We start from the raw sequence: 12,802 nt of genomic DNA on the forward strand, positions 1-12,802 counted from the left end.
GGAACCAGACCAGTTATCAATTTTGGTATTCCTTTGGCTTTGGTTCCGTAAGTCTCGGGAAAAGGACCCAGATCCAGAAAGGGGCTGCAGTACAAGGCTAGGTCTTTCCGCAAGGAATTCTCAATATAGCTCTATCATGCTTATCAAGTTCGGAGATTTTGGTTTAATTATTATAATCTTCAATTACAAGTGCTTGAGAATCAACATATATATTTCTGATATGAAATACTCTAAATTTAGATAATCAAATAGGTTCTAACTTTTCACAAATTAATTAACTGAGCAATTGCGTTACAAATAAGTTTAGAAGCTCTAATATTATCAGATTTCATTAATATTCCTACGCTTGGCCCAATAAGGTAACATGGGTTTACTATAACACAGGCCCAAACTTGTTGCTTTCAAACAGTTTTTCGCTTGAAAAAATTCTAAAATTTACTACAAATGATGACAAATCTTATCACATCTAAAAATATTAATTTCCTCCAAAAATAACTGCCCCAAATCATTCATTTCATCTCTCGTCAACCCTAGAAATTCATACGATCTTCAAGATCAAAATCAAAATGTCAGACAACATACCATTCGAAATCCAAGCGGAAATCATGAAAAAGCTTCCTGCAAAATTGTTGGTTCAATTCAGAACTGTCTCCAAAGCATGGAAGTCTCTGATCGATACCTCTCAATTTATTGTTGAGTATAGCGGTCGACACACACAGGAGCATCTACTTGTAAGGTATAGTCATAAATTTGAGCAAAAATATGTTTCAATTGTTGATGATCATACTTTCCCTGAACAAAAAGTTTCCCCCACCATTCCTCCACCGGTGAACATGCTTAATTATGCTAGCATAATCGGCATCTCTCACGGCTTGTTGTGTTTATACTATAATTATCAAGAGGGCCTTGGTGGTCCCTACTCTATAACGAACATGGCTTTTCTTTGGAATCTTTCAATTGGAAAGGTTGTTGCTGTTGCTGTGCCTAATGTGGGATGTGGTATGTATGAAACAGTTCTAGGTTTTGGGGTTTGTCGTGAGACTATTGAGCCTAAGATTGTCAAGGTTACTCATATTAAAAGGTTTAGCGATATGGAAAGTATAAGTTGCATCCCTTGGCAAGTTGAGATTTTTACATTAAACACAGGGGCTTGGAGAACTCCATATAGCACCAATCTCCCTTTTAATAAGTCAATTGAATTTAACTATTTTACAGTAACTGTAGATGGGTTTATCTATTGGCTTGTTATTGAAAGAAATACCATGGATAGTGTGTTCAGTTCTTGTAATTTGATTATTTCATTCGATATGACAAGTGAAGAGTTTAGAGAAGTAAACCTTCCCGATAGTATAGCCCACCAGTTTTATATTAATCTGTCTATGTCTAAACGAAACGAGTCCCTTGTTGTGCTGGAATTCGGTGGAGACCCGAATCAACTAGTTTACTATGTATGGATGATGGAGGATGGTGTTTCAAATTTTTTTACAAAGCTATTCACTATTGATTTTCAAACACCAGATGGATTCGGATGTTTAGTAAGGGGATTCAGGAAGACAGGTGAACCCATAGTTGAAAGCTTACAAAATCAGAATGACTCCAATGGACAACTTGCTGTTTATGAACCCTACTCAAAGTCCCTCAATAATCTTGGGATTAATGGAATGGGTTGTTCATGTTTTGTGTATCCCTACATGGAAACACTTCTTCTTCTTGATCAACCAAATTTTATTACTTTTGACAAAGGTAAACGCTACATTCAAAGTGAAGAGGTGAGACATAAGGCTTTTGAAGCATACATGCAAGGTACATATATTATCTTATTCATTTTGTTTAAGGCTGGATCTATTTGGACACCCTCTGCGCCTATTTTCACACTTTTTGTGCCCTAGACGCCTCGTATAGAGCTACACGAGGCGTATATACACTGAATTCAAGGGGGTCTCAGAGGGTGTCAGGCACAACGTTTAAGGAACCCTATACGAAGGGTACAGCCCTATACGAGGCGTCTAAGCTTGGGTTTTTTTTTTGGCTGAAATGAGGGGGGGTTTGGTGGGTTTTGGTATGGTTTTTTGGATAGTTTTTGAAGATGTGTTTTTTTGTTGAAATTTTTTTTGGTTTTAAAAAAAGTTTTGTTTTTTTTTAGGTTTTTTACACTATAAAAAGTTTTTGTTTTTTAAAAATCAACTATTTTAAAAATGGGCACTTTAAATATATTATATCGATTAAATATTATATTGTTTTTTAACATTTTACTTTTTTAAATATTATTCTTTCGATTAAAATTTTATCTCTTTCAAATATTGTTTGCGTATTATATTCAGGGGATATATTGTTTCAGGGGATATATTGTTTCCGTATTATATTCAAAACATATTTTGTTCCCGTATTATCTAAATTTAAGACAACAATCATTAAGTAACCGAATAACTGAAAACAAACATAAATATGACATATATAAGATAACTTTTTACATCCATAACAAAAATATATAAGATAAGTTTGTACATCCATAATAAAAATAAAAACAACAACAGGTCTATGCATCCAAATCCAAATCTGAATCCGAATCCTGATGCTGCTGCTGCGGCTGCTGCTGCTGATGTGGTGCTCGAGCCGGTGGAAGCGGTATCAGGGGTAATCCCTATCTCTCTCTCGTCTATCATGCTCGGCCCGTACCAGCCAACCTACCAAATCGTTGAGCCTGTCAAGCTCGGCTCGTACATCCGGATGTAGCGCAGCTCCTGGGGCATGACCTGGAATAATGTGACATGGAAACTGAGGTGCCTCGGCAAGTGGCGGTGGCTGTGGCACCGCTGCACCGTCTACATCCTCCGGAGGGTCCTCCACGGGCACTGCATCAGTAGGATCTGCAGGAGGATGAACGGCCTTGAAATGCTCTGGTAGGGGCTCCTCTGTCCATACGCCCCCTTCGCGGTTTTTAAACCGCGGGCCAACGGGGAACCTCTTGATTACCTTCATCCCCCACAGCGACTGAAAACCATCCGCGTCGGCATGATTGCCGGCGTCCGTAGATGTGGGTCCTGGTGTGGTACGAGGCCCAATGAACGGGCAATGACGGTCACGTACGCCCCGCCAAACAAAAATCCGCGCTCCTGCCGGTGATGGGCGGAGGCGTAGTACTGGGCTAGACCGTGTGCTAGCGCGTACGGCCTCCTATACAACAAACAATAAAGGAAAAAAAGATCTGTGGTCGTACACCACTCACGGCTGTAGCCGCGCGCTGAAATAGAAGTAGCGAGCAAATGGTGCAGATACCTGCAGATAGTGTTAGCGAAATACAAAAACAAAGATTAATAAACAATGCATATAATCACAATAATTGCCATAATAAACGTACATACCTGTACAGTGGGTCCCTAACAAACGACACCCTCCCCTTCGACTTGTCGTGCTCCCAATGATTCGCCCCCGCAATCACCTACCAAAACCCTACAAGAGTGGGTTTTTCAACCACCACTAGCCCCGCTGTGTAAATCTCAGTCTCGATCTCCCCCTGCATGTATAAACCACAATGCACCGCAAACTCTGCTAGCGTCATCAAACGCATAACGCTAGCAAGCCTGAAAGATACCTCAGGCGGAGGGGGAGCACCTGGGTGCGGAAGCGGCACTGGACCCAGGAGGGTGCAATGTGAATGACGAAAGGAACTCGACCAGCAGCTCCCTGTAGGTCGTCGTGTGCGCCAAATCAAAAAGACGATGCCACGGCGAATCGACAGGTATAAACCGACGCACTGTCGGCGTCTCAGCAATCCCATCTATCGCATCCCAGTCGATCGCTGCATGCGATCCAATGTACATCCTCCTAAGCTTCTGGCAATGACGGGCGGCATCGGTGCCGTCGGGAAACTCTAGATACGGATGCCCCTGCAGCGAATCCACATGCGGCCGCCGTTTCCGTCGTGGACCCTGCTGAACCGGCTCTACGTGAATGTCATCGACCTGAAGCAGATCGTCCTCCATAATCAATCTGCAAATAAATACTGTATACGTATAAAAACAACAATAATAATAACATTAATAATAATAATATTAATAATAATAATAATATTAACAATAATAATAATAATAACAATAATAATAAAAATAACAATAATATTAATAATGATAATATTAATAACAATTATAAATAATAATAATATTAATAATAATAATAATATTAACAATAATAATAATAACAATATTAGTAATAATAATATTAATAATGATAATATTAATAACAATAATAATAATAATAATATTAACAATAATAATAATAAAAATATTAATAATAATAATAATAATAATATTAACAATAATAATAATAACAATAATAATAATTAATAAATAATAATAATATTTATAATAATAAAAATTAATAAATAATAATAATAATAATATTAACAATAATAATAATAACAATAATAATAATAAAAATAATAATAATATTAATAATGATAATATTAATAACAATAATAAATAATAATGATAATAATAATAATAATAATAATAATAATAACAATAATAATAATAATAACAATAATAATAATAATATTAATAATGATAATATTAATAACAATAATAAATAATAATAATAATAATAATAATATTAATAATAATAATAATATTATTAACAATAATAATAATAACAATATTAATAATAATAATAATATTATTAACAATAATAATAATAATAATAATAATAATAATAATAATAATAATAATAATAATAATAATAATAATAATAATAATAATAATAATAATAATAATAATAATAATAATAATAAAAAGAATAATAATAACAATAATAATAACATTACTAAAAAAAAAATTCAGAGCCTCGTATAGCCCTCGTATAGGGCTATACTCGGCGTCCTGTTCTAGTGCTTCATCTTCAACCTTTCATTCAAACCCCCAAAACCCAACAAAAACCAAATTTCTGGGCAAACCTACGGTCTAAAGGCAAAAACGAGGCAAAAATACTAAACTACGGGATGAAATACGTACCAGTGATTCTTCAAATCTTCAAAAATACGGTCGAAATACGTACGAGGCGTATAGAATCGTCTGCTCCGTATATGTGTGTTTTGTTTGTTTGGGGGTGACAACCAGTGTCGTCTAGGCCCCCCAATCTTATACGAGGCATAAACGACTCGTACAGACCTATACGAGTCGTCTTTTCTTTTTATTAAATGACTATTTTGCCCCTGTATAGCCCACAGTATAGGCATTTTTCAGGGGCAAAATGGTAATTAAACAAACCAAAAAGATATTTCTGGAGTGGTTAATTACCATTTTGCCCCTGAATAATGCCTATACTGGGGGCTTTACAGGGGCAAAATGGTCATTAATAAACATTTATTAATAATTAAAAAAGGAAAAAGTGTAAAAGTTGCCGCCTCAGATGTATGGGTCGTACAGACCTATACGAGTCGTCCAAGTTGTTAAATTAACTTTAAGCCCCTGTTAAAGGGCTATACTGGGGACTTTCAGGGGTATATTAGTAATGAACATAAAATATTTTCAAAATTCAAATTTAAAAAAAAAAGAATTGTTGCCGCCCCAATAGACGACACGTATAGGTCTATACGAATCGTCCTTTTTCAAAAAATTCAAATTCTAATATTCAAATATTCAAAATTCAAATTTTCAAAAACCCGCTCAAATAGACGACGTGTATAGCTCTATACGAGGCGTCTGGAGAAAGTAGAATGACTTTTTAGCCCCTGAAATAAGCCTAGATTGGGGGCATATCAGGGGCTAAATGACCGTCCGACATCACATCTCATATGCACGAGACGTACGGATGGAACACTGGCGAAATGGCAAACTTAAACCGTTCGATGATTCCCACGTACTCGTCCCCAATGATTAAAGGAAAACCGTGATCATCTCGTATCTCTTTCTTCTTAGAACTCTTTGAACGGCTTAGGCTCGCTTTGGGTTTTTGGGACCTTATAACCGACTGTTGAGAGGCATGTGACGGAATGTACGAGCTGTGGCGAGGTTTATCGTACTTACTTTGTCGTGAACCTTCAAAGCACGTGTTTGCATCACCGAAGGAGCTTCTCCTCAATTCTTCATCTATACGAGAGGCCTCATCCAACCTTTCTTGTACCTGCTTTGTTGTTGGTCGGCCACGAGTATTTTGTTGGACAAACGGTGGTTTCTTGGTAGATTTCTTTGGAGTCAACACAACTTTAATCTTTGACATCAGGCTTTTTTGCTGAGCTGGGGGGTGCGACTCTAATTGTTGTCTAACAATATTTAGCTCTTCGACCACGTCAACATCATCGTCTATCAATTTACAACTTTGGAAGTTAAGTTTCCGCCAGAAGACGTCTATGTCTTCGAGTTGAATCGGACGCTCTGCACGGTTAAAAACAACATTGTTTACGTAAAATGAAAAAAAGGAAATATATCACACAAGTGTTGTACGTTTAACAATTATTACCTTCACGCATGTACTTTTCTATCCTACAAGCATAGAGCAACCCACAGCGGTGCCACATTTGGCAACCACATGATGAATGAAAGCGCTCCAAGACATCTAGCTTCCTAATTGCCTCTCCATGCAACAAGTCAAGGGCTGTATGGGATACTTTTCCAAGTAGGTGTTGAAACATCGGGTGTTTGTGGTGTTTCATTGTTTTTTCGATGCTTTCTCGAAAAGTCTTCCTTATTTCACCGAACTGTGTCTCAACTATATCCCGGACACAACCAACTACACGGTCCAGCGAGCTCCTATCTAGGACGTATCTCTTTAAGTTGGCGTGTTGGCTCTCAACTCTGTTTGTGGTACGATTACCAAAGTTGCGCCTCTTATCAGTCCACGCAAAGACGAACATCTCCTTATAGTCTTTTAGCCAGTTATCGTACACATATTTGAAGACTCCTAAAAAGTAAAAATAATTTAATAAAATTTGCATAGGTGAGTCGTATGTTATTAGAAAAACTTACTAGAACGTTTGCACTCCACAAGTCGCTTTCGCATGTTGCGCAAGTGGTACTAGTAGATGGATATGGATGGAGACTCAATCAATGTCCCCCAGAATGACAAAAATTTCTTCCAGTCTTCGTCTGTGAAGGCACCCTTGCAGTGCTTCATAACATTCTGTTGTATGTGCCACCTGCAAAGAAGCCTGGAGGCGTCCGGAAATACTTTAGCACACGCGCCCATAAGGGCTAGGTCTCTATCCGTTAAAATCACACGTGCCTCCATACATTCATCCAACATTGACTTAACCCTCTCAAGCACCCACACAAAGTTATCACCCCGTTCTTTACTAACAACGGCATGCACGATAATAAACGATTTGTTGGTAGGCGTCATACCAACAATCTGGATAAAGGGCATATTGTATATGTTTGTCTTGTACGTCGCATCGATCAGCATGACGTGGGGGAATGCACGCCACATGACTCTCGAGTCCCGATGAAGAAAGACGATCTCTGTTACGAGCTCTGTTTCGGGTTCCTCCCGTGCCTCGTAAATAAAGTCGTTGTTTATCAGCACGTTTTCTAGTGACCGCATGGGACTCAATCCTTGTCTTTGTTCGGCTCTAATCTTCGCTACAACGTTTTGAACGTCTTTCTGAACATGAAACCTGTCGGGGTCCTGCTTCCTTATCGTTTGAAATATTTTGCGCGGCTCCATGTTTTGAGCTGTCAGCTGCTCGATCAGTTTCATTTCGCTTGGAGTAAACTTTCGCACAAACGCGTGGGCCGACAGGTCCTCACAAAGTTCGTGGTTATGTTCAATTGTTCCGTCTTTTATCTCCCAGGTTTCATACGGGTGGTTTCGGACAGCCAGCAGGTAAAACGGGCAACCGGTTTTTTTGCTTCCAGCTTTTCTAAGTGTTGCTGTACCCTGGTGCTCACCACCACGATCACATTCAAGCCATACCTTCCCGGTTCTTCCCCCGATTTTCTTTGATCGACGGGTGACAATAACGAAACCATCCGCGTTTGCTATTTCTTGTATCCGTTTCTTTAGTTCATCTAAAGTGTTGAAAACCTGTAACATCGACAATATTAATAATAATAATAATAATAATAATAATAATAATAATATTAATAATAAAATAATAATAATAATAATAATAATAATAATAATAAAATAATAATAATAATAATAAAATAGTAATTTATACCTGCTTTTTTAAGTATAGACTGTCCAGGATGGGAGGTGCCTCACCACCATATCTACCATATCCACCATAACCACCATATCCTCCAACGTCCGGATTGTTTTGATGAACGTAAGGAGTGCCCGGGGAAATGAATTGCTGATGATCACCGTATCCACCGTATCCACCATATCCACCGTCTCCTCCGTATCCACCGTCTCCTCCGTATCCACTGTCTCCTCCGTATCCACCGTGTCCTCCGTATCCACTAGCATGGTATGAGTCATCTACAGGGGCTGTTTCATCAACAGGAGGATGCTTGTTCAAATCTAGAAACGGGTTGTTTTGTTTTCCTTGTACACTAGACACAACCTCATCTTGCTCAAAAGAATCGGGAACGACAGACTCCTCCAAAATAGACAACCGTATCATCATTAGTAAATAATAAACTAAAACAACAAGTAATTAAAACATTTAAGCTAATAACTGTTACCGGAACGCTTTCGTGCCCCCAGTTTTCGCTAGAATACTGCCGGAAGATATAGTTGTCGTCCCAATATGATGACATTTCAACACTCCGGGATGATAAGAACGCAAATACAAACAACAAGAGTGTCTTTCGAATAAATACAAGAAGAAACAGAATGTGTGAATGTGAGTGTTTGTTGAATGCTCGAGTGTGGACCGAACAGAATGTGTGAATGTGAGTGTTTGTTGAATGCTCGGGTGTGGACCAAGAATGCACTGTATGTTGCATTTTATGGGAGATATAGACGCCTCGTATAGCTCTTTACTCCCCGTATGCCTTTAAGTCACGTGAGAGACATAGTCTCATCATAGTCAAATCAGTCAGCAAGACGCCTCGTATAGAACTATACGAGGCGTCTAAGTACCCTCGTATTGGTCCCTCGTACAGGCCTAGACTCCCCGTCTGATGTGATTGATGTGACGTTGTACGAGGTGCAGAAGCTGGTCGGGAAAAGAAACCCTATACGCCTCGTATAGGTCTATACGAGGCGTCTTCAAGGGTGTGGAAATAGGCATTAAGGTGTGGGAATATGTAGACCCTTCTTTAATCTTATGTAAGTTAAAATACATATCAAAAAATACGTTCTGGATTTTGATACAAAAAGAAAATGAAAGAAGAAACCTTGTATAGTGGTTTTTATGATTATGTTGTGCATTCAATATTCATCTATGGGTCCAAGTTAAGCCATGAAACAAAAAAAAATGTCCTAAATTTATGATCCATCTTGTGTTCAAGATATGTTTAGTACATGATTCTTGATCTCGTCTTGATGCACATGTGCTTTTAAATATTAATTATTATTCTTTGCATACCAACTTCGATTAACGGTATAAATAGATTCAAGTAATAGAGGCAAACATTACATTGCTATTGAAGTGGGAGGTATTGTAGGGCATGTATTCTGTAACAGGAGGATGCAAAATGGTTGTTTAGGCCGGGAAAACGCTGGTTCACATCATTTAGCCAAAATAATCTGGAAAAATCATGGAATCTTTGTATTTGAACCAAGACGGATGACTCATATAAACGATGTGATTAAGACTTTAGTGATGAAACAACATATGAATGTGTCAATTTGGAGTAGTAGATGTTAATTTATATGGGGTGTTTTGACTCTCCTATAGTTTTTTTCTAATAACCAACTTTCTTTTTTATAATGCAGTCAGGAGAACTCTAGAAGACTATTACTCAAGTTTAGAGATGTAGCTGATATGCTTTATTTATTTCTGTTAAGAACATGGTTGTAACTTAATTGTGTAGATGAACTATCAACTTGTGTTTCAAGCAATATGGTTTTAATTATATTGCAGTGGTTTTTATTGCTTGCATGATGTGATATTTAACTTTGATAAACTGCCTCAGACGCTTGAATTTCAACATGAGCACCATGTCAGGCGGTCCTTCGAAGTCAGCCAGCTGATGACAAAGCATTAACCACCAGCTTCTCCAGCTCTGGCCGATCAAGCCACGAACTAAAGAACTGAAAAGGTTCGGACCAAATTTAATGTCCGCCACAGAAAGTAGGAGCGGCTAATGGGGTTATGGTCCAAATGCCTTCACAGGAGAGCCTGAAAGGACACTTCTGGCCGTCGATTAAGGAACTCATCAAACACAAATAACCTGTCAATCTTACTGATTTTTTTACCTTTCTTCGAATCGACCATGAACGTGAATTTACTGTCCTTCATAGTGTACTCATTAAGGCCAGTAGCATAAATGAACTCGTTAAAATTCCTTGCACAACGCGTTTTAGATTTAGAATTCTTTCGCTCATACGGAGCCCTGACCATGTTAAAATCACCAACAACCACCCATAACTCCTGAACCCCCTCCATCGCTGCCAGAATGCGGGACCATAAACTTCGTTTGTCAACCACCTTCTGCGGAGCATACACGCTAAGGATATTGACACCCACTTCGCTTCCCTTAATTGACCTGCAAAGTAACAAGAAGGTGGAGTCTTTCACACACGAATTAAGAGAAACCGAACCAGGGTCCCAAACGCAGAGAATGCCTCCAATCGACCATCAGGATTGACGACCTCCTTCTATTTAGAGTTGTTTGTTTCCTGAAACGAGATGAAAGAAACCTTCTCCATAGCCTAAATCTCACTAATCCACGCAACTTTTTTCTCCACCCCGAAACCCCTAACGTTAATCGAATGGATATTCACTGATAACCCATTAGTGCCTTCTCTATAATCGTTGCTTTCACCTCTTCTTGAATGGTCTCCAAATTTGTTCTTACAATTATACCAAGATCAGTAGTATCCGTCTCCACTGAATCTATATCGATATCTCCACACAAGTCCCGTCGATAAGCCCCAATAATCAACATATTACTAGAAGCCTCAGGTGAATTGTTTAAATCCATTCCACTGGGCTCTGTAGGCTTAACACCCATTAAACCCTTCATTAAAGCCCAACACCTTACCCCCCCCCCCCCAGGGTCCCAAACGCAGAGAATGCCTCCAATCGACCATCAGGATTGACGACCTCCTTCTATTTAGAGTTGTTTGTTTCCTGAAACGAGATGAAAGAAACCTTCTCCATAGCCTAAATCTCACTAATCCACGCAACTTTTTTCTCCACCCCGAAACCCCTAACTTTAATCGAATGGATATTCACAGATAACCCATTTGTGCCTTCTTCTATAATCGTTGCTTTCACCTCTTCTTGAATGGTCAGCAAATTTGTTCTTACAATTATACCAAGAACAGTAGTATCCGTCTCCACAGAATCTATATCGATATCTCCACACAAGTCCCGTCGATAAGCCCCAATTATCAACATATTACTAGAAGCCTCAGGTGAATTGTTTAAATCCATTCCATTGGGCTCTGTAGGCTTAACACCCATTAAACCCTTCATTAAAGCCCAACACCTTACCTGCCCCCCCCCCCCCCCCCCCTAAGTCCAAGATATCATCCCATTGAAATGGGTCTTCACTCCTGGAGCCTGGTGTATATTTTTAGCCCATGCTTCCTTAAAGGAGGGACCTACTGGCGCACTAATTTCACCATCTTTCTTTCTGGGGTGACGAAAAAGTGAACACACAGGGACCACTCAACTTCAACTCCCCAAGCCCCAAATGTTTCAGGCGCCGCCTTCTAGGCTTCCCCATGCAAGCAAGATAATCCACCTCCCTCGCGACTATTCGCATCTTCTCCTTGTCCTTGACTTTAGAGGGATATACAATAACCCATTTTCTAAATATTATTTGATAATGCAACATTTACGATTTCTAGAGAGAAAAGAAGAAAACTTTGATATAGTGAACATCATTTTATGAGTTGCTATGTTTTTCTTTTCTATGTTGAGAAGTTGATTGCTCAGAAGCAATCCTTACCTCCCTCATCAAAGAACTATCCATGTTACCATATCCAAATCAGAGCCCCTTAATTTCAGTGCCTAGACGCCCCCGTCTAAGCCTATACAAGGCGTCTAGGGCACCAAAAATGTACAAATAGGTAGTTAGGGTGTGTGAATAGATTGAGCCTAAATTAATCTCTTTATATGACAACTTTTGGAGATGGTGGATTTAGGACATAATCCTACCAATATTTGGATATGTCAACATGGATAGTTCTTTGATGAGGGAGGTAAGGATTGCTTCTGAGCAATCAACTTCTCAACATAGAAAAGAAAAACATAGCAACTCATAAAATGATGTTCACTATATCAAAGTTTTCTTCTTTTCTCTCTAGAAACCGAAAATGTTGCATTATCAAATAATATTTAGAAAATGGGTTATTGTATATCCCTCTAAAGTCAAGGACATAAGAAAAGCTTGGAGCTAAAAAATGGGTCTTGCTTTAGGTGATTCATGCTACAGCCCATGACGTCATAGCAATGTTTATGTCCTATCAAGATTCATCTACCCTTCCTCATCATGCATCTTATGCACCACATAGGGATAGCGAATATACATACTCATTAAAGTTGAGTATTACAACCGTTCATAACTCGCAAAACAAATTAAGACTTTCACAATTCATTGTTTCTCTAAGCTAACATTTTCATAGTTAATTAGTCATATTTTATAAAGGCATAGTAAGTTGTGTCTCAATATAAAAGTTAAAAGAAATAATGTAGACCTCCAAATAATTTAGAGTGTTAAATTTATAACTTTAAACAATTGTCGAT

General features: G+C 38.4%; 1 protein-coding gene across 1 annotated transcript; it reads left to right on the top strand.

The window, feature by feature from the left end:
* Window positions 1-566: 566 nt before the first annotated feature.
* On the top strand, window positions 567-1,889 carry LOC110944079 (F-box protein At5g62510-like). Its single transcript, XM_022185798.1, has one exon. The coding sequence runs from the start codon at window positions 567-569 to the stop codon at window positions 1,887-1,889; it is 1,323 nt and encodes a 440-aa protein (XP_022041490.1).
* The last annotated feature ends 10,913 nt before the right edge of the window (window positions 1,890-12,802 follow it).

Source organism: Helianthus annuus, chromosome 6 (assembly GCF_002127325.2).
Source record: "Helianthus annuus cultivar XRQ/B chromosome 6, HanXRQr2.0-SUNRISE, whole genome shotgun sequence".
NCBI classification, from domain to species: Eukaryota; Viridiplantae; Streptophyta; class Magnoliopsida; order Asterales; family Asteraceae; genus Helianthus; species Helianthus annuus.